The sequence below is a fragment of the Tachysurus vachellii genome, chromosome 7, assembly GCF_030014155.1.
Source record: "Tachysurus vachellii isolate PV-2020 chromosome 7, HZAU_Pvac_v1, whole genome shotgun sequence".
In the NCBI taxonomy this organism is placed as follows: domain Eukaryota; kingdom Metazoa; phylum Chordata; class Actinopteri; order Siluriformes; family Bagridae; genus Tachysurus; species Tachysurus vachellii.
This window is the reverse complement of record NC_083466.1, coordinates 29,733,545-29,756,044: the sequence shown is the minus strand read 5'-3', so window position 1 is coordinate 29,756,044 and position 22,500 is coordinate 29,733,545. Positions and strand designations below refer to the sequence as shown.

Below are 22,500 nucleotides of genomic sequence, written 5' to 3'. Positions count from 1 at the left end.
GTGTGACCGTGAACACACACACACACACACACACACACACACACACAATTGTGAGTAGTGAAGGAACACTGTGTCTCTGCAGGCGGTGAATAAACTGGCTGAGATCATGAACCGTAAGGACATGAAGCTGGACCAGAAGAAGCGCGGTAGCACCACAGACCTGCGCAAGAAGGAGAAGGAGAACCGCAAACTGCAGCTGGAACTCAACCAGGAGAAGGAGAAGTTCAACCACATGGCCATCAAATACCAGAAGGAGCTCAGCGAGATGCAGGCGGTGGGTGTTAACATGCAACTAAAGATGATATTCATCAAAACCTATATAAAGCATGATTAATGAAAAGCAGACATGTCACTTATGCTAATATACGTTTTACTTTAACTGTGGGATGTGGTAGCCTAGTGGTTAAGGTGTTGGACTACTGCTCGGAAGGTCATGAGTTCTAAACCCAGGTCCACCAAGCTGCCACTGGTGGGCCCTTAACTCTCAATTGCTCAGTTTTTTTTTTCTCTTCTCAATTGCCACTCTGGATAAGGGAGTCTGCTAAATGCTGGAAATGTACAAAACATAATATATAAATAACCATCATTAGTCATATGCACTGTAAACGTAGCAAGGGCCGTCTTGAACACTTGGCTTCACTAAGTCTACTAGCTTTCCATTTAACTAGCTGGTGAGTTGATGTTAGCTAAACATTCATCAATAGCTGAATCCTTGGTAAAATTATATATTTGTGCAAATAGCTAGTTCATTATTATTCAGATACGTTGCTGATAAAACAAAAAGGTGATTGTTGTGGGGGAAATTAAATGTAGTCTGTATATATTCAAAAAAAAAGTGATCGATCAAGCTAACAAGTCCTGACCGGCCGCTAGCCATCGTGAGTGAACGTGTTTAAGTCAATGGATTTGGAAGGAGATCAAGAATTGATCTAAATAAATAAATCTTAAAAGGAAAATAAAGTGGGGGTCACGGTGTCTTAGCGGTTATCACATTCACCTCACATCTCCAGGGTTGGGGGTTCGATTCCCGCCTCCTCCTTGTGTGTGTGGAGTTTGCATGTTCTCCCCGTGCCTCGGGGGTTTCCTCCGGGTACTCCGGTTTCCTCCCCCGGTCCAAAGACATGCATGGTAGGTTGATTGGCATCTCTGGAAAATTGTCCGTAGTGTGTGATTGTGTGTGTGTGTGTGTGTGTGCCCTGTGATGGGTTGGCACTCCGTCCAGGGTGTATCCTGCCTTGATGCCCGATGACGCCTGAGATAGACACAGGCTCCCCGTGACCCGAGGTAGTTCAGATAAGCGGTAGAAAATGAATGAATGAGAGGAAAATAAAGTGGTCAGTTTGACTGCAGGGGCCACAAAAAAGGAGCTCTACTGCCCCCTAGTGATATCTCCTGTTCACATCAGCTGAAACAAGTGTCTAAACATTGCCAGCTTTAGTGCCAATCATCAGCGCATGCTACATCTTTGTCATTTTGATGATATTTATTGTGTCTGGGTGTTTGCAGCAACTGGTGGAAGAAAGCACGTACCGTAATGAGCTGCAGATGCAGTTGGACAGTAAAGAAAGTGACATCGAGCAGCTCAGAGAGAAACTGAACGACCTGCAGCTGCGTATGGAGAACACGAGTGTGACGAGTCTGCAGACAGACGAGGTGGACAGCAACACTGCAGGTATGCGCACACACACACACACACACACACACACACATACACACCAATCTTGTACCAATGTCATCTGCTTATATCTATCGAACAGTCATAGACTGGCCCTTTCTTCAGTTTATTTCGCATTTCTGGCTTTCAGTTAAAATGTCTTCTTAAAAATCAAGTAAAGCAAAGCACATTGTCTTATTAAACATGTTTATGGGTTTAAAGTCATCTCTCATGTTTTCTCCCCCTGTGTGTGTCCAGTCTGTTCTCTTCTCTTTATATCCTCTGTTGTTTTCCCTCTGTGAGTAACCTGCAGCTTACATGTGCATCATGCTGTGGGATTTCTTTTTATATTTCCTTTGCTGAAATTATTTGCTGTTTTATTTTTGTATTTTTTGGCTTGTGTGAGAAAAGCATCTTGAAATGTATCTGAAAGAAACTGATCTCTTATCAGTGAATTTTCTTCCTGCTATTCTGGTGAAGCACATTGTTTTTTTTTGTGCTAGTACATTTAAAAAGACTTTTATTTTTAATCAAAGTTTTACTCTCACGTGTGTTTATTTTAGTGCTCTTCCACTAGCTTCCACCAAGTTACTGTCGTGGTATGTTTTTAAGTAATAATCACAAGGAAAAATGTGGTAATGATGTATTGGAGGTTTAAACAGCAAAAACATATGTGCCTAAACAAATAATAATCCTAATAATATATTAGTAAGGCATAAAGATGTTCTATCTAAAGATGTAGCCATCAAGATTTGTTCACATTATAAGACATGAAATGTAGCCAGACCCGCTTTACTACAAGGCATTCTTTATCTGAAAAGAAAATGGTAGCGTGAAATAAAAATACTGTACTAGTGGAAAAGCAGCACTTTGTTTACCACACAGACCTTTATCACTTGCATGTTTTATTTGTAATGCATCATGACATCCTCCCAACCACTGTACAGTCCAGAATGATACAGCTCGTACTTTTGAATGTTTAGGATGCATAAAATTGTACTCTAGTGAAATTTTAGACTTAATTGTGAGTGACCTCTGTGGTGTATTTGATGTTAGTTATAGGTAAGTTTCAGAGGTAGAAAAAAATACAGGGTCAAGTGTGGTCAAGTATGGACAGAATTCCACTTGGGTGTGGTCGGAGTTGTATCGAATCCCACTAAGATATGGTTGGGGTTGGACAGAATTCCACTAAGATATGGTTGGGGTAGGACAGAATTCCACTAAGATATGGTTGGGGTTGGACAGAATTCCACTAAGATATGGTTGGGGTAGGACAAAGTTCCACTGGTGTTTTAGTCAGGGTTGGGGAGAAACCCAGAATCTCACAGGGTTTGGTCAGGTTTCAAAAACCTTTGGATGGAGTTACAGTCCTTTCTAGAAATAATAATGGCTCTGGTTTGTTGATTTGAAGATTGAGGTTCAAGCCCTAGTACTATCAAGCTGCCACTGTTGGGCCCCTGAGCATGGCTCTTAACCCTCTCTGCTCTAGGGGCTGACCCTGTGCTCTGACCCCATCTTCCAAAGTTATTTCTAAACAAATAATGTCACTGTGCTGTAATGTATACAGTATGTGTCAAATAATAAAGGCAGCTTTTTCTATCAGACATAATTCCACAGAGGCATAGATGGTTTGGACTGAATTATAAAGCAGTGTAGATCTTTCTGGATAGAATTCTACAAGGGTATAAGAGAGAATACCACTAAGGTATAGTAATATTTGGAAAGAACCTCCCCAGGGGTATTGTCCTTTTTCAGTAGAGTTTTACTGGGGTATGGTCAGGTTTGGACAGAATTCCATCGGGGTATAGTTGAGTTTGGACATAAATCCATTGATGTGTATAAATTGACTTGTAGAAATCCATTGGGGTGTCAACTGTAAGTCAGACGCGAGAAAATTGTAGTGTCAAGACCACATTTTGGTAGGTTTCATTTAGGATTAGACAGATTGTAGTTTCACATTTATAATTTCAGGTCTGTTTAAAGCTTTAATGTGTGTCCACTGTTTAACCTCAGTTCATTTTAGTAACAACTAACACAAGACTTAATGACCATTAAAATCATTGGCCATGAGAATGGCTCCCTACAATCCAGTGACCCAGTCTGACATGTAATGCAGCATGTTCTTATTCTACGTTTTTGCCCCTTCATTACCTTAATGATGTGAACTAACATTATGGCACTTGGTGAACATCTAACAGATCAACAGATTTGGACTACTTGAATAATCAGCATATGATCAGCAAAGCGTCTCCGACGGGCATGTGGTTGTTGGGAGCGATGATTCTGATTTATCGTTTTGTTATTCGATGCTTGATTTGTGATCTGAATAAATCTGCATTCACGGCATGTTCACTTAAGTAATTAAGGTAGCGCCAATATGCTGGAAATTATTTATTTATTTTCTTTAATTATATTTGCAGAATCGAGATTAGAAGGCTGGCTCTCAATCCCGAACAGAGCCAATATCAAAAGATACGGGTGGAGGAAGCAGGTAAGGATTTAATATCCGGAAAACAACTTAATAATGAACCTGAGACGACTTTAGACAAACGTTTGCGTGTGATTGTACCCGTGTGTCTCTCAGTATGTTGTAGTGAGCAGTAAGAAGATTCTGTTCTATAATGATGAGCAGGATAAAGAGCAGTCCAATCCTTCCATGGTGCTTGACATTGAGTGAGTTTTAATTTTCAAAAAATAAATAAATAAAAGTTTACCAATATGCATGTGTTTAAACTGTTTTTGTTGATGTTTGTAATTGAAAAGCTTTATATTGTTTTTTATTATTTTTTTGTTTAGCAAACTCTTCCATGTGCGTCCAGTAACCCAAGGTGACGTATACCGCGCCGAAGCAGATGAAATTCCCAGAATATTTCAGGTTAATATATTATATAAAATCACACGTTTGGGTTTGTTATTTTTTTTTAAATCCATATGTGTGTGTATATATATATATATATATTTATATATATGTGTGTTTACTATTATAATACAAATATAAATACAATGTTATGTATGTGTGTTAAGTGTGATGCACATCGTTAATGGCATAACCGTTTCTTTACAGATTCTGTACGCTAATGAGGGTGAATGCCGTAAGGAAGTGGACATGGAGACCATTCCTCAAGGTGAAAAAGCTAACTGCCTGGCTCACAAAGGGCATGAATTTATCCCTACACTTTACCACTTCCCATCAAACTGCGAAGCCTGCTCCAAACCACTGTGGCATGTCTTTAAACCACCACCCGCACTTGAATGCCGTCGATGCCACGTCAAGTGCCACAAAGACCACCTGGACAGGAAGGAGGATGTCATCGCCCCATGCAAAGGTATATACACGAAGTCTGTCTAGGCAAATAGACTATATTCTAACTTATAAACGTAAGTTGCATCACGTGACATTCCTTCATCACCCCACAGTGAACTATGATGTGACGTCTGCACGTGACATGCTCCTGCTAGCTCTCACCCAGGACGAGCAGAAGAAATGGATTGGCCATCTTGGCAAGAAGATTCCCAAAACACCTCCATCTAGTTTCTCTCGAGCATCCCCTCGTACCATGAGCACTCGCTCAGTAGCTAATCAGTCATTCCGCAGAAACCCTAGATTCAGCTCCGGACAGTCCAGGTAAAAGAAACCTATCATTGATTTTATTTATTTATTTATTTTTTTCATAATAGAAGTTTAGTTTAGATTTAGCCTAAAGGCTGGCATAGGAGTCATGAAGGAAAAGCCTAGGGGTTACATGAAAGAGGGATCTCGAGAGTGTGCCTAGGGGTTTTGGTAGAGGGGTTAGAGGTGACACTGTGGGACCTGAGTGGGTTCTAACGGATGGGCTAGGCACCTCAGGAAATGGAGGATCTAGGGGTCATGGACACGGTTCGAGGGATCTCAGGATAGGACTGATGTCATGAAAGATTATGGAAGGTAAGAGATTTATTTTAGAGTGGTGACTTGAATTAGTTCTAGGCTGATAAACAAGATTAAGGGACAATTCTAACGTAATTAGAACAGATTTAAATAATATCAGGTGGGTTCTAAGTGTACTGACAGCATTTGGGGGATTTGGGGCAGTGGGATTAGGGACAAAAGATTGGTTCTAAGGGCGACTAGTAGATGGATTACAAGTAAAAAGTGGTTTTAAGGCTACCAGCAGTAATGTAAAAATTTGGTTGTAGGGATACTAATGGTTGGCATGGGGTAAAGGTTGGATATAAATGGTATTAGTGGCTGTATTAGCAGAATAGGTGTTTATCTTTGAGTTACTAGTAATGGTTTTAGAGTTTAAGGTTTTGCTTATTGCGTTTTGTGAGTAGCCAAAGTATAGAAAAATGTTGTCTTAAGGGTACCACCAGTGGTATTGGGGTAAAATAAACATAGGGGTGTCAGTAGAAGAAATTGTGTGTTAACAGTGGGTTTTGGAGGTAGCACCAGTGGTATCTGAGTAAAGGCTTGGTTTTAGGGGTAGGATTTAGGGGTAGGTTGTTGTTGTTTTTTGGTGTACCAGCAGAGGCATTAGGGACAAGGCTTTTAGGGCACTAAGCAGTAGGATTGTGTGAGAGGTTAGTTTGTAGGTAACAACATTGTTTTAAAAAGTTGGTTTTGTGAGTACCATCTGTGGGTTGGGTGTTTGTTAGATGTTGGGCTTTGGGATACCTGCAGTAGGATTTAGAGTATGTTTGGTTACAGGGGTAGCAAGGACATTATTAGACATCGCATGTTGACATCAGCAGTAGTAGTTGGGATCACAGGAATAACTGTCGATTAGATTAGAGTACTAACACTGGGATTAGGGCAGAAGTTATGGTTTCAACTGAAACATTTCTTATGGAATTTGGACTTGGTTCCTGGGACATTGAAAGTGGGGCAAGGAATACTAGCTTGGTTCAGATTGTAGCATCAAAGAGATCAAGGGTCACCAGTAGTGGGATTACAGGTAACAGGCCAGTTCTTAAGATGCTTGGGTGATTTTTTTTTTTTATATATGGGCAACTGCATTCAAAGTAGGGTAAAGAGTTTGCCTGCCAGTACTAGGAATGTGGGAGGAGTTAGTAAAATGAAAACAAGCGGTAATATTATTGCAGGCCGGACAACAGATACAGGTAAAGTTTATGACTGGCTGTTTGTGTTGTAGCAGGGCTCAATCCAACCTCCACGCTGCAGACACATCCTCGAGCTCCTGTTGATGTCTACACCACAAGGAGAGTTCAGCGTAGTTTATCTTTCATCAGTTACCCTCTATATTTACCACTCCTTACCGCCCCACTCCTTTCTGGCTTCACACAGGGGTTTTAGTTCAGTTTTTGTTATTTAAAAACAAAAAGCCTCCTGCTTTACCAGCTATAGCACAAAATTGTCGGCTAAAAGTTTTTTAAGGCTGCTAACCAAAAGCAAGTTTTCTGATTGTCTTCAAATTTGTTGAGAAAAGAAGGAAGGCATCTTTATTAACTGTATTTTAGAAAAACCTCCCTTCACCACCTAGTGGTGACAAGAGACAGAAAATCTACAGCATATTTGAACAAGACCGATAAAACCGAGCTGCCTTAAAAACCTTTTGATGAACTGTTGAGGAAATGGCTTCCATGTTGTTTCTCAGTGGGGACGTCTTTAAGGGTGTTGTGATAGAAATGTGTCAGACCCGTCAGAACAAACAGGGGCAGCTTGTGGTGTGTCATCTTCACTTCTGGAAAGTTTATGTTAACTAAGCATGAAGGCATATTCTAACACCGGATGTGTGTTTGCTTGCTAACATTTATGTGAAAAGATGATAATAATAATAATAATAATAATAATAATAATAATAATAATAATAAAACAGTTAATCATCAATATGCTATATTGTATGCTATAAGTGATGAAGGCAAGTGATGATGATAAAATTTCATGCCGTGATAAGTGCCCCTAAGGTTTGGCCGCTAGTTTTGATATTATCCAAACTCTCTGGGACGGCGCTGTCTATACATTTGATAAAAAGAAAGACCCTCACCCCGCGTTCACACGAGGACAGCAAGCAGCCCTGAGACGTTTTTCATTATATGCAAATTAGGTGTTGTGATGTAATGCAGCATACACACATGATTGGTCTGAAATTTTGAGCCAATCACATATCACGTGTGGTCTGACAGTTCTTCATTTCTCACTGGTTTCATCTTATCTTGTAATACGTGACCTGATTTAAATGTGGTTAGAGGCAGATAAAAAAATATGTAGCATATGTAGCTAAAGGGTTGTCTTGCTGTCAAAGCTAGTACTAAGCTTAGTGTGTGTTGTATAAATTAATCTTTAATACATTTTCCTCACAAGAGATATACTACAGCTTCTTACTTGCTAGTGTGAACGCAGGGTTAGGGTATTTTGGTAGCTTATAATATATTGGCTTAAATACTACAAAATCACCGATTATCTTCACATGCCCAATTATAACTACTGTAGGTCCTTATTAAAAAAAACCAACAACCTGCAAATCTTTCTTTTCTGCTCTTTGTTCCCTTTTCCAGCTAACCACCTGAATCTTCTCTCTGAAACGTTTGGGACTCCTCAATTGGGACTTTGTACATCACAGATTATTCAATAAAAACCTTAAAAAAAACAAAACTGCATTTAAAGGTAAATAATGGAATTAACCCTAAATGACCGTTTCACTGGGACGGAGAAGCTGGTGGGAAAAGGCTGCTCCTGTCCTCTAGGCTTCTCACGCGGCTCGTGATGGGACCACTTGTTGCTCTGAAGGGAACTTTGATGGGATTTGTAGTAAACGGTCCTTCACTCTTGGAAAAATGTTGACTCTAAATTGGCGAAACCTTGGCCTGATGGACTCTCTCAGCCTTAATGTTCCTGACGGGCAATAAATTAATGTGGGGCAATAATCAAGACGGAGTACTGGGTACTGAGTATTAGTCTTTTTCTTTTTTTTTTTTGAGGAGCATGCAAGATCATTACAATCTATGCATATTGTTGTTATAATAATTATCCTTATTGTTAGTGAATTCTCCAAGCCACAGGAATCCACCAGAACGGCTGAAGGAGCTTAAATTTCAATGACTGTTTTTTTTTTTTTTTTTTTTTTTTTTTTTTTTTGCTTTGTGTTATTGTTCATTTGGGTATATTATTACTGAAATGCTTCACTGTAATGTTTTATAATTTTTTTTTTTTTTTTGGTAATGTATTGCCTTACTTTTGATTCCTAGATAAATGGTTGAAAAAGGAAGAAAAGAGAAACATTAAGTTAACAAATGTAAAACTGCACTGTTTGAATTGTAAGTTATTTGTAGAAGACTAAAACAGGTGTAGCGTTCAGCCCACCTAGTGCCTTACCGACTTTTACTGCCATATCTGTTTGTGTTCCTCTTCCCAATGGTAAAACTATTGTTCTTTTTTTTTTAAGAAAAAAATATATATGATGTGATGTGTATCATCCACCTTCTGGTTTTATCAGGGCGCGCCGGCGCATATTGAACACGTTGTTCATTAGAATCTCCAGGTTTAGTGATAGAGACGGTGATTTCGGACACGAGGGGGTCGAGGAATAGACTCGTGACTGACGTTAATCTTTCATAAACGCAAAGATGATATTAAGATTTCCTGGAATGTATGATTCAAACCAAGAAGATTGCTGTCTGAACAGGAAACATGGCTAACAATTAGCATGATTCCTAATTGTTAATGAACGTCAGCGCTTGTATCTGCAGGCACCCAGAAATTCTACCTAATCAGCTAGTCTACTATGTTGACCATTTCAGAGCCTCCTTTCTAACATTGCTAGCTAGATAAGTATCTGTTGTATAACCAATGACCGGCACATTCTTTCTTCATAGCTGTATGCTGTATGAAATAATAAGGGTTTGGTTCCTCCACTCTTCATTACAGAGGCTAAAATTTCAAGAAGGTAAAGAAGCCTTAACTGACCCCAGATTCTCAAACCCACTTTCAGTTGTTGCCATGTTGTGCACAAATAAGCGTTTTCCTGTGGTAATAGCTCATTTAGAGTGAGTGACATGCCTGGGTTTGCGGTGGCGGAACATAAGTTGAACTCGATCAGTTAATCACGTGACACCACAATGCTTTATTTTATTCCATTCATTCTTAAGCTCAGTGTAGTGTGTGGAATAAAATGCTAGATTTAATTGCATTAAATTTAATTGCACTACCTAAACACAAATTGAGCTAGTGTTGAATTGCTGAGCTAACATCGACTTTGCCCTGGTAGTAGCTAGTCAGAGGTACCGAGCTAGATAAAATTAGATGATTGTGTAATTACTGTGTCAATGATGCGAGTAGCTCAGTGTAATGAAAAGCAGCATGTCGAACCACAGAGGAGAAACGTCTTAGTGATGTCATTGGGTGATCAGATCGAACTCCGCGCTTACTCTGCTCAGAATGGCGTTTTTTTTTTTTTTGTTTGTTTGTTTTTTTTTTTTCAATGAAAAACCATTGAATCCTTTTTCCAAAAAAAAAAAGTTGTAACCCCTCCCCAACTTTTCCTGGTCAAAGTCTCGCTTTTATATTTTTTCGCCCATCACCAGGTGAGACAGAGATGATGAAATACCACCTTAGTTATTCACTTCAGCACTGGATCTACGGTGGCGATCTACTTGGATAAACTGCATGTTTCATTAGGTTTGGAGGCCCGCACTGATGGATGTGTGTCAATAAACAATATCTTTGTCACCTACACAGACTCTGGACTTGTGACCCCTGATTCTTGTCTCTGCATGCATGTGTGTGTATGTGTGTCTGTCTGTGTGTATGCTTGTATAGGTATATGTATATACACTGTGTGCACAATTATTAGGCATTATTATGTTAACAAACCCTCAAACCTGAACATTTAAGTAGTAAAAGTGAAGTTTTGGCTTTCTTAAGAGAATATCTATATGTACATCATTATTAGGCAACTGTTAGTGTGCAGAATTATTATGCAACTAAATGAAAAACAAAGATTTTCCTGTCTCACTTGTTTATTTTTACCTGATAAAGTGAGAATAATCAAACTCAAAATTTACAAATAATTTCTGAAATTTAAAAAAAAAAAACCTCTGTGACTGATATAGCCACATATATTGTATAAGCATGCATTCGACAGACACAGCCCATTTGGATGTCTCTGAGAAACTACATGCTGCTAGATCAGCCAAGCTGTCATCTGTCTTCATCCTCCTTCACCTTTCAGCAGAGTTTGATACGGTGAACCACTCTCTTGGCCACCCTTGGCAGCATTGGAATGGTTTACTTCCTACCTGGAAGGTTTCTCATATCATATAACAAGGAGGGGAGTGACATCTGCTCCACACAGACTCTCCACTGGTGTCCCACAGGGCTCAGTACTTGGTCCTCTTATTTTCTCCCTGTATACTCACTCTCTTGGTGAAGTTATTTCCTCACACGGGTTCTCTTACTACTGCTACGCTGATGATACTCAACTTCTCTTTCCCACCCTCAGATACCACAGCTTCTGTTCAGATCTCAGCGTGTCTGGCAGACATATCATCATGGATGACTGCTCATCAATTGACGCTCAATCCTAGCAAAACTGAACTGCTGATCATCAGGTGATTCATCCTGAGGTCATGATCTTTCAATGTCCTTGCATAATGATCTGATCTCCCCTTCAGTCTCAACCCGCAACCTTGGGGTAATCACGGAGAAGACAATCAACTGTCTTTTTCCTTGAACATTGCTAATGTGACTCGCTCATGTCGGTTAATTTTCTACAACATCAGGATTTGGCCATTTTTGTCCACACGGGCTACTCAGGTACTTGTTCAGTCTCTTGTCATCTCAACACTGGATTACTGCAACGCACTGCTGGCAGGTCTACCTTTGAACGCAATTCATCCTCTGCAATTGACCCAAAATGCAGCTGCATGACTTGTTTTCAATCTGCCTTAGTTCTCCACACCACCCAGCTGCTGCTCTCCTCCACTGGCTTCCGGTAGCTGAACACATCAGATTTAAAACACTGATGCTTGCCTACAAAGCCTACTGAATTCAAGTGTGGTACTGTGATAGACTTTTTGCACAGCTGAACACCTATTCTTGAAAATTCCTCACTACATAATATTCCATGGTCAACTGTTATGTGCAGTGGTCACTCAAATGGTTAAGGCTCTGTGTTGTTTATTAGAGGATAATGGTTCAAGCCCTAGCACTGCAAATCTGCCACTGTTGGGCCCTTGAGCAAGGCCCTCAACCCTCCCTGCTCCGGGGGTCCTGAATCATAGCTGCCCCGGCACTCCGACCCCAACCTCCTCAGTTGGGATATTTGAAGAAATGAATTCCACTGTGCTGTAAAGTATATGTGGCGATAATAAAGGCTTCTATGTTCCCCTTTCCTTTATTATAACAAAGTGGAAGCAATTAGGAACAACTCAAGCTATAAAGTGGTATGCCACACAAAATCACAGAGCGGGGTCAGAGCATGCTGAGGCACACAGTGAGCAGATGTTGTTAACTTTTTCCAAAATTTGTGTGGCCTTCAAATAAGATCAAGAACAGTACATAGAGAGCTCCATGGAATGGGTTTCCATGGTTGAGCAGCTGCAACCAAGCCTTACATCAAGTGCAATGCAACGCATCGGATGCAGTAGCGTAAAGCGCACCTAGAGCAATGGAGACATGTTCTCTGGAATGACGGATCACGTTTCTTTTTCTGAAAATCTGATGGACGAGTCTGGGTTTAGTGGTTGCCAGGAGAATGGTACATGTCTGACGGCATTGTGCCAAGTGTAAAGTTTGGTGGAGGGGGGATTATGATGTGGGGTTATTTTTAAGGGGTTGGGTTTAGCTCAGTGAATGCTTCATTTGTGGGAACACTATGGGGATGGCCCAATACCGTTCCAACATGACTGCGCACCGGTGTACAAAGCAAGGTCCATAAAGACCAGCCATTCTCGTCCATCATCAGTGTTTGACCTCACAAATGAGCTTCTACAGGAATGGTAAAAAATTCCCTTAAACACACACCTAAACCTAAGAAGAGTTGATAGTGTTACTGTATAACTGCTAAGGGTGTGCCAACTCCATATTAAACCCTACAGATTAAGAAAGAGATGTCGTTAAAGTTCATGTGCATGTAAAGGAATCCAAAGTCAAAAAAAGAAACAACATATCAGAATTTCATAAGCTTTTTTCATGATTTTTACTTTCGGTGTCAGACTACCAAAACTCTTTCCGTGAATAACACCAGAGCAGGTGATCTGGATGTAGGCAGGAAGCCTGGATTTGTCCCTCACTGTTTGCAGGGTTGATGTATCTCTAAAGCATGTGACTTTCATACTCTTCTGCCAGTAAGAATGTGGCCTTCATGTAAATCCATGGAAGTTGAGTTCAGTTGGACGTCCCGTATGGGCTGGTGAGGATCTGTGACTCAAACACAAGTGTATGGTCCAAAGCTGGAGTCTTGAGAGAGTTCAGTGTACAGAGACATCTCACCCCTTTCAGTAAGTATAGAAACAAGTCATCAGATACCATCTTAACACTGCCACTGCACAGCAATAGCTGCTACTGACTGTATACACAGTTCATGTTCACATCAATCATCAGAATGAAACATTAGGAAACATGTTTTTTATTCTTTCTTTCTTTCTTTCTTTCTTTCTTTCTTTCTTTTTTTCTTTCTTTCTTTCTTCTTCTTTTCCTTCCTTTATTTTTCAATTCAGTTCAATTCAATTTATTTCTATAGCGCTTTTAACAATTTCCCATTGTCTCAAAGCAGTTTTACAGAAGTATGGAAACAGAAGAGAGAAAAAAGAAATACACATATAATAATATTGAGAAGAAAAGATAAGAATAAAAAAATAAATAAGTAACTATATACAATTGAAGCTTTAAAATTAATTAAAAAAAAGATTAACTTAAAATATAAAATACTATATTATCTATCCCTATCCTTAATGAGCAAGCCTGAGGTGACGGCGGCAAGGAAAAACTCCCTGAGATGATATGAGGAAGAAACCTTGAGAGGAACCAGACTCAGAAGTGAACCTGATCCTCATTTTCAAATCACACCGATCCTGATGTAGATCCTGTGCTGCTCTCAATGGTCCCAGCAGGTTGCTCCTGTTTCTGTGAAAACATAGATTTCATGTATAAAACTTTAAAACAGTCACATTTATGCTATTTGTACTGTACCTAATTTTCTGGCCCATAACTGACACACGGTTTAGTACAGCAGACGAGGCAAGAGTTTACAAGAGCAGTCACAGTTTCAGGAGAACAAATGTTTACCTTCAGTATCTTCTCTTGTGAATCAGGATCTTCATCTCATTGTACTTGGTCTGTAAACCTCTCGCTCTCGCTCACACTCTAAAACACACACAGAGCACAAAAGGTGGAAATTTAAGTGTTTAATGTTTAATCAGACCTCATATCAGGGGTGGTTCTAGACCTTCTTTAGGGTGGCTCTGTGACCCTGTCTGTACGCACGTGCGTTGTAGTCTTTCAAAAGTGCGTCATCAGCTGTCTGCTTTATTAGAACAGAGATGCATAGGTACGCGCAGCGTGCACACGCAGTCAGAGCTGGAGGCATTTATCTATAACGTTAATTGGCAGAAAGCCACAAAGACGGCAACCAAAAGCAGTGAAATGTCACTATTCTTATTACCAGAGTTGTAGCACAAACAAAATATTAATGCAAACAATCCATTCAATACTAAATAAAAATAACATTTATTGATTTGGTCTTTGTGAATATTAGTTTATTAATGACTGCATTCATTAGACACACTGTTTGTAGAGAATACACACATACATGAACTGATTTGATTCAAGACTGACATCATTACATCATGCATAAAATTTTGGTGTCCACTTTTGCCATTTTAAATAATACCATAACTTTTGGCTTACTGTGTAGTCATATAATATATAATATATAATATAAAACTCTTCTTGTTTTAAATTCTCACTGAGGGCTAAAACCCCTAAAGATGAAATCCTAGAACTGCCCCTGCCTCAGATTAGTGTAAGGCTTTTATCACTTACATCTGTGAGCTCATCACACTGCAAATGTGTCTCAAGAAGCTGTTTCCCCAGTTCCTCCACTGTATCTCTCAGTGCCTCCGCCCTTTCTGTCAGGTCAGAATTCTCCTCCACCAGCTGAGTTTTAGTCTCCACGTCTTTCTGATGTTGCCCCTCAGCTTCAGCCAGAGTGACCTGAGAGAACATCATTTAAAGATCAGCAACTTTATTTACTTCTTTACTTCACAGACATTCAGACACGTTTAATAGTCTAGCGTATGGAGAATAGTCTAAATGTATTGGGGAAAAAGGACAAAATGTCCCTAAAAACAAACACACACATTCCTGAAAAGAAATGTTTACCTTGTGTATCAGAGTCTTCTTCATCTCATTGTTTTGCTCCTCCAGCTGAGTGATGATCTTCTTCATCTCATTGACCTTAGACTGGAGGATGCTGTGAGCCTCTCGCTCCTAAAACACACACAGAGCACAAGAGGTTTAATCTGAGTGATTAAGTCCTCATGGTCTTCATAAAGGAGATGCTTAATGCATTAGGTTTTTTCTCATTTACATTCATTAGCTCGTCACACTCTCTGTTAAATTCAAGAAGCTCTTTCCCTAGTTCCTCCACTGTGCCTCTCAGTGCCTCCACCTTTTCTGTAAGGTCATAATTCTCCTCCTCCAGCTGAGTGATGGTCTCCTCATCCTTCTGATGTTGCTCCTCAGCTTTAGCCCGAGTGACCTGAAAGAACAACAATTAAAGCTCAGTGACTTTATTTACTTCTACACACATATTCAGACACTGTTAATAGTTTAATTTATAGTCTGGAGAATTGTCTAAATGTATTGGGGAAAAGGACAAAATGTCCATAAAAACACACAAAAACACACACAGATTCCTGAGAAGAAATTTTTACCTTCAGTAACTCCTCCTTATGAATCAGAGTTATCTTCATCTCACTGTTTTGCTCCTTCAGCTGAGTGATGATCATCTTCATCTCATTGACCTCAGACTGGACGATGCTGTGAGCCTCTCGCTCCTAAAACACACACAGAGCAGAAGAGGTTTAATCTGAGAGATTAATGTTTAAACAGAATTAAAGTCCTCATGTTCTTGATAAAGGAGCTGCTTAATGCCTCAGGTTTTTCTTTCTTCCATTCTTTAGCTGCCTCTGAGTCTCAGACAGCACGTTTCATGTGTCCTGCACTGTTCTTCACAGGATTGATGGATTTATTTACTTCTACTCACACATTCAGACACCTTTACAAACTAACTGTTCACTCCTGAGAATATGTACTGGGGAAAGAAGAACGTGTCTCCAAAATAGGAGTAACATACACACACACACGCACACACACAGATTCCTGAGAAGAAATGTTTACCTTGTCTATCAGAGTCTTCTTCATCTCATTGTTTTGCTCCTCCAGCTGAGTGATGATCTTCTTCATCTCATTGACCTCAGACTGGAGGATGCTGTGAGCCTCTCGATCCTAAAACACACACAGAGCACAAGAGGTTTAATTTCAGTGATTAATGTTTAAACAGAATTAAAGTCCTCATGGTCTTGATTAAGGAGATGCTTAATGCATTAGGTTTTTTTCTCACTTACAATCATTAGCTCTTCACACTCTCTGTTAGATTCAAGAAGCTGTTTCCCCATTTCCTCCACTGTATCTCTCAGTGCCTGCACCTTTTCTGTCAGCTCAGAATTCGCCTCCTCCAGCTGAGTGATGGTCTCCATGTCCTTCTGATGTTGCTCCTCAGCTTCAGCCAGAGTGACCTGAGAGAGCAACACTTAAAGCTCAGTGACTTTATTTACTTCACACACACATTCAGACACTTTTAATTACTGACTCATTACTCAGGACAATAGTCTTGGAGGAAAAAAGGACAAAATGTCCCTAAAAACACACTATATATATATAAATCAGATTCCTGAAAAGAATTGTTTACCTTCAGTAACTCCTCCTCCTTCTTCATCATCATATTTTCAGCCCGGAGGATGCCGTAAGCCTCCCGTGCTTGCTTTTGCTCCTACAACACACACGGTGCAAAATAGGTTCACACTCTAATGCTTAATGTTCACATCTGCAATGGACCATAGATAAAATATGGCACCTTAAAAATACATCTTTAATTTTAACTCATTGTTCTGAAAAAAAATCCTCATATTTCTAAATGAGCTGATCAGTGCATTTTTTTTCACACTCACATTTGTTAGATGAGCAATCTCCATGCTCATGTCAAAGACCAGGTTTCCCAGGTCCTTCATTTTGTTTTTCTGGTTCTCTATCTGGATTAACTTTTCAGATCTCTCCATCTCCATCTGAACGATGGTGTCCTGCATCTCTTGGTTCTCTAAACAGAGGGAACAGTGCAATTCTTGATCTTGCTCCTAAAACACACACGTTGTGTAAAAGAGGCATACAGAATTAAAGTCCTTGTGGTGTTTATAAAGGTGATGCTAAGTACAAGTTTTTTTTCTCACTTACGTTAAACATATCATCAAACTTCCTCTTAGACTCGTTGAGAAGGTTCTTTGTTTTCCTCAATGAATCTCTCAGTGCCTCCACCCTTTCTTCAAGGTCAGATTTCTCCTCCACCAGCTGAGTGATGGTCTTCACATCCTTCTGATGTTTCTCCTCAGCTTCAGCAAGAATAACCTGAGAGAATAACAATTAAAGCTTAGTGACTTTATTTACTTCACACACACATTCAGACACTTTTAATTACTGACTCATTAACTCACGAGAATAGCCTAAATTTATTTGTGGAAAAGTGAAACACACGCACACACACACACACACACACACACACACACACACACACACACACGCACACACACACACACACATATACAGAGTTCACAATGGCAAATTAATAAGAAGAAATTTTTACGTTCATTAACAGCTCCTGGTTACTCATCTGATCGTTCTTCTCCTCCAGCTGAGCGATGGTCTTCTTCATTTTGTCATTCTCAGTCTGGAGGATGCTGTGAGCCTCCTGTTCTCGCTCACACTCCTAAATCACACACATGGGGGAAAAAAAGATTAAACTTTATTACATATGACAAAAAGGGAACATTTAGTGTTTTTTTTCTTGTTGTGTGTGTGTGTGTGTGTGTAATAGTCACCCCACATTATCTCTACAATGTGACACGTCATGATATAAGACATGACTGAACAATAATAGTTTCAGTGTTGAGCCTCTGACAGAGCTGAGAGTTTCGTCTCCCATCTAACATCATCACCAGCCGTCACTGCTCTCGCATCTCTGGCTCAAGTGCATGTGAGCTTCAAACTCCATAGTGCAGATGTTTCCTATTCTGAATATCTCCCTAGGTACGGTACTCGCATTATTCTGAATTTTTATCTCACGTACCTTACTTTTCAGGTCATAGCTTCTGCGTGCCTCACAGAGTAGTTCCTCCAGCTCCTTCACTCTGTCCTCCAGCTGAATCTTGGGCACCACCAGCTCCTTCACTCTGTCCTCCAGCTGAATCTTGGGCACCACCAGCTCCTGAATCTTCTCCTCAGCCTCAGACTCAGCCTCCTGAAATTCACCATCCAAATAATGTTATCTCCAAATAAAGCTATCTTCAGATCTGAGGACTAACACTCAGAGATGCAGCTCTGTCATCAATCTAAAGAGACATAAAATATACAACACAATGGACTTTCAGATTTCTGATGAAATTCTGATGTGTTGTTTTCCTGATAAAGACATAAGTGAACATCAAGTCTGGACTGCTGTCCTGAGCCTAGTGCTGAAATACTTTGGGTGAAAATGTGCAATAATGTCTTCATTACTTTCATAAAAACAACTGTTTCAAATGGATCTTATGACAAATTATAGCTTGAAGTTTCTTAAACATTTCAAATGTCCAGTGTGTGATTAGTGTAAAGAAACATTAGAGTGTGAATGGTGTAAATGTGAAGCTGCAGTTCTGCTGTTAGTAAGAGACTGTAAATCTTCACTATAGGGTTAGAGATATGAACAGAACAAAATTACCATCATCTGGTCCTGAACAACCTCTGTGTGTCGGACCAGAGCCGGTTCCGTGGTCTGTTCATAAACTGGGTCTAAAAATAAATAAACACAAAATCCCACATCATCGTCTATGATTAAAGTGTTGAATTATTAAGAATATTTCCCACTTGTGATCCTGGTGAAACTCTACAGAAGAATTATTCCACTTTTAAACGAAGCTCCTGAATAAAAAGACTTTAGTGATGTTCAGTATCAGAGACAAGTAAACTGAGCACTGCATGTTTACACCAGGACTGAGACATAGTTGTACCTTCGGGGACGGTGGTGTCCTCGGTGTCCTCGGTGGTTTGTCCTCCATCGTCCCGTTGGACATAATAATAAATGCAGACTGTCACGACTGCAGCTCCGGCGACTAACAGCAGGTGGCGCAGTAGAAGATCCAATACAACGGAATTAAATAGACTGTAAACAACCATTTTTATCTCTCCGAGGATCAGAGTAACCACAACAAACACATTACTCTCTCAGTGTACAACAGACATCTGAAAGGTCCGCGGTGATTTGAACCCAATTCCGTGTCGGTTCTGTTCGCTTCTAGATCGATTCTACTCCATGACGTCACTTACGTTTGGACATGAGATCACGTGATAGAGTTTATAAACACCGCTCAGGTCAATGTGTCTTATTATATACAGTATGTTGGGCTGAATGAATGAATAAATCAAACTGTTCACTTTTATTATTTAAAAATAAACAGTAAAGAAATACGTATTTTATTATTATTATTATTATTATTATTATTATTATTGTTATTGTTGTTACTGTTATTGTTACTATCATTATTGTTATTAATTGTAGTAGTTGTAGTTAAATTAACTAAATTAACCATGTTTGTAACCTCAACATGACCTCAGAAAGTCTAGAAACAAGTCATCAGATCCCATCTTAACACTGCCACTGCACAGCAATAGCTGCTACTGACTGTATACACAGTTCATGTTCACATCAATTGTAAGAATGAAACTAAAGTAAACGTGATCTTGTTGATGTCATTGGTGCCACGTTGGCCAAAGTATTTCATAAACTGATGATTTTCATACACAAGTTTTCAGAGCTTACACAAAATGGTACGCAGCATCCGGTGAGCAGCAGGTCTGCAGATGGAAATGCCTAGTGGTGAAAGATGGTGCTGTAACGTGGAGCTGATGGTTATTACATTTAGAAGTGAGGAGATAAGAGAGTCGATTCATTTAAACATGAATCAGAACAAATCTGAAACACACTGTGCTGTAAATGTGTGCTGATGATGGTCTAAATGTTGATAAGACATTTAAGAATCTGATAAAGCTGATTTGTGTCACATGCAGGTAAATTACAAAAGCAGATAAAGTAAGGAAATGTGCTGAATAATTCATTCATTTTCTGGAGCAGAGACGATCTCTTTCAGGTTTGGTTTATAATTTTACTGTATTAACATGACTATATCACCACTGTGAAAAAAAAGTAAGCACCCCTCTAAAGTTAATAGCTGTCTGTGTCACTTATACCAGATAATCACTTAGATAATAGTCATTTGGGGCTTTCATGTCAGTTATGCAATCACAAGCTTTAAATATATTTTGTGAAATAATTTCTGTAGATCCATGAATAAATGAAATAAAAACCTAATGAAGTAAATTTCAATTCCATGTTGTAAAATGAAGACATGTAGAAAAGTGTCATATGTGTAGATGAGCTGTAGTGAGTTGGTATTTTATTAAATAGACTAAATGTAATAGTACCAACATTCCTCCGTTGTATAACTGACCTTATGATAAATGATCATTCATGAATCTGATAGTTAAATTCTATAACTTTAAACACAGCCTGAGCTGTAAAGCTGTAGATTTTACACAGAAGCTGAACATCAGCTCAAGTCAAAAACTCAGAAAAGTCAGTAAAATGTCCTGCAGGAGAACAAAAGCCGTCCTGTCACTGAAGACAGCAGAAGATTGATGAACGGTTTTGACATCTGGAAGTCCTCTTCAATTTTCTGTTGAAACTGATGCCTGCAAAAAGGAGAAAATTTCATTACATTGATAATAATAATAATAATAATAATAATATGTTTAATTTATATAGCGCCTTTCCCAAGCTCAAGGACGCTTTACAAGGTAACATACATATACGTCGGGCATTTGCCCAGGACGAAGGTTCATACATATACATACATATACGTCGGACATTTGCCCAGAACGAAAGATCACATGCAGCTGCATGAGATAATAACAGAAGACAGGATTAAACACAAAAACATACAGTACAAGAGATAGGACTCTACAGAAGAACAGAACTCTACTTGATGAACAGAAGAGTTCATTTCACTAAGAATCCCACTGACAGACACAAAGATGATGATCCATGGAAAGAAAACATGATCTGTTCCAAAAAAAAAAAAAACACATCCACATTTCTATTACAAATAAATGTATTATTTACATATTTGTTAACGTTGCACTCTTTCTTTCTTCTTTTCTCCATTTATTAATTTTTTCATTCTTCTTTTCTTCATTCTTTCACTTGGAGTCTCACGACTTTCTGTGATTTTTACATTTTCATCACTCAGTTTTGATGTGGATCCCGTGCTTCTCTCAATGGCCCCAGCAGGTTGCTCCTGTTTCTGTGAAAACAGAGATTTCATGTATAAAACTTTAAAACATTTTTCTGGCCCATAACTGACACACGGTTTAGTACAACAGACAAGGAAAGAGTTTACAAGAGCAGTCACAGTTTCAGGAGAAGAAATGTTTACCTTCAGTAACTGCTCCTTGGGAATCAGAGTCATCTTCATCTCACTGTTCTCCTCCTCCAGCTGAGTGATGTTCTTCTTCATCTCACTGTTCTCCTCCTCCAGCTGAGTGATGGTCTTCTTCATCTCATTGTTCTCCTCCTGCTGAGTGATGGTCTTCTTCATCTCATTGTTCTCCTCCTGCTGAGTGATGGTCTTCTTCATCTCACTGTTATCCTCCAGCTGAGTGATGGTCTTCTTCATCTCATTATTCTCCTCCTGCTGCTGAGTGATGGTCTTCTTCATCTCACTGTTCTCCTCCTGCTGCTGAGTGATGGTCTTCTTCATCTCACTGTTCTCCTCTTCAAGCTGAGTGATGGTCTTCTTCATCTTCATATTTTCAGCCCGGAGGATGCCGTAAGCCTCCCGTGCTCGCTTTTGCTCCTAAAACACACACATGGTGCAAAATAGGTTCACACTCTAATGCTTAATGTTCACATCTGCAATGGACCATAGATAAAATATGGCACCTTAAAAATACATCTTTAATTTTAACTCATTGTGCAGAAAAAAATCCTCATATTTCTAAATGAGCTGATCAGTGCATTTTTTTTTCACACTCACATTCGTTAGATGATCAATCTCTATGTTCATGTCAAAGACCAGGTTTCCCAGGTCCTTCATTTTGTTTTTCTGGTTCTCTATCTGGATTAACTTTTCAGATCTCTCCACCTCCATCTGAACGATGGTGTACTGCATCTCTTGGTTCACTGATTGTAGGATGAGGTGTTCCTCTTGATCTTGCTCCTAAAACACACACATGTGGTAAAAAAAAGGCATAAATCCAAGTGCTTAATGCTTAAAGTTTTTTTTCCTCACTTACGTTAAACATATCATCAAATATGATGTTAGACTCAAAGAGACGGTTCTTTGTTTTCTTCAATGTTTCTCTCAGTGCCTCCACCCTTTCTGTCAGGTCAGAATTCTGCTTCTTCAGCTGAGTGATGGTCTTCACATCCTTTTGATGTTTCTTCTCTGCTTTAGCCAGAATGACCTGAGAGAACAACAATTGAAGCTTAGTGACTTTATTTACTTCACACACACATTCAGACACTTTTAATTACTGACTCATT

At 39.4% G+C, this 22,500-nt stretch overlaps 3 protein-coding genes across 5 annotated transcripts in view; 1 reads left to right on the top strand and 2 right to left on the bottom strand.

Annotated features, from left to right (window-relative positions):
* Positions 1-10,323, top strand: part of rock1 (Rho-associated, coiled-coil containing protein kinase 1) — a 33,185-nt gene extending 22,862 nt beyond the window's left edge. Inside the window, exons 26-33 of one of the 3 annotated variants that reach the window (XM_060875375.1) lie at positions 83-274; positions 1,507-1,672; positions 4,075-4,145; positions 4,239-4,327; positions 4,451-4,529; positions 4,719-4,980; positions 5,072-5,279; positions 8,150-10,323. In XM_060875375.1, coding sequence (XP_060731358.1) covers positions 83-274; positions 1,507-1,672; positions 4,075-4,145; positions 4,239-4,327; positions 4,451-4,529; positions 4,719-4,980; positions 5,072-5,279; positions 8,150-8,153 — 1,071 coding nt within the window. In that variant the 3' untranslated portion in view covers positions 8,154-10,323. Of the gene's footprint in view, positions 1-82; positions 275-1,506; positions 1,673-4,074; positions 4,146-4,238; positions 4,328-4,450; positions 4,530-4,718; positions 4,981-5,071; positions 5,280-6,786; positions 7,457-8,149 lie in introns of those variants that run through there. The other 2 variants (XM_060875374.1, XM_060875373.1) reach the window with 2 other exon arrangements.
* Positions 10,324-17,487: 7,164 nt separating this feature from the next.
* On the bottom strand, positions 17,488-19,286 carry LOC132849273 (leucine-rich repeat flightless-interacting protein 1-like). The gene is made up of 4 exons (XM_060875525.1): positions 18,911-19,286; positions 18,622-18,692; positions 17,992-18,162; positions 17,488-17,631 (listed from the first exon to the last, which is right to left on the bottom strand). Exons 1-4 carry the CDS (start codon positions 19,074-19,076, stop codon positions 17,488-17,490), a joined length of 552 nt encoding a protein of 183 aa, XP_060731508.1. The 5' UTR covers positions 19,077-19,286.
* A 1,326-nt stretch (positions 19,287-20,612) lies between these two features.
* Positions 20,613-22,500, bottom strand: part of LOC132848057 (golgin subfamily A member 6-like protein 25) — a 3,339-nt gene continuing 1,451 nt past the window's right edge. Inside the window, exons 4-8 of the mRNA XM_060873570.1 lie at positions 22,251-22,421; positions 21,992-22,174; positions 21,392-21,811; positions 21,079-21,259; positions 20,613-20,648 (exon numbers count right to left, since the gene is read on the bottom strand). Of these exons, the coding sequence (XP_060729553.1) occupies positions 21,086-21,259; positions 21,392-21,811; positions 21,992-22,174; positions 22,251-22,421 (948 nt within the window). The 3' untranslated portion in view covers positions 20,613-20,648; positions 21,079-21,085. The remainder of the gene's footprint in view (positions 20,649-21,078; positions 21,260-21,391; positions 21,812-21,991; positions 22,175-22,250; positions 22,422-22,500) is intronic.

Coding starts and splice junctions, on each gene's coding strand:
- LOC132849273 (XM_060875525.1), bottom strand. CDS start 19,076: ATGGTTGTTTACAGTCTATTTAATTCCGTTGTATTGGATCTTCTACTG. Junction 18,693..18,910: donor GGACACCACCGTCCCCGAAG/GTACAACTATGT, acceptor ATTTATTTTTAG/ACCCAGTTTATGAACAGACC. Junction 17,632..17,991: donor GCTATGACCTGAAAAGTAAG/GTACGTGAGATA, acceptor TGTGTGATTTAG/GAGTGTGAGCGAGAACAGGA.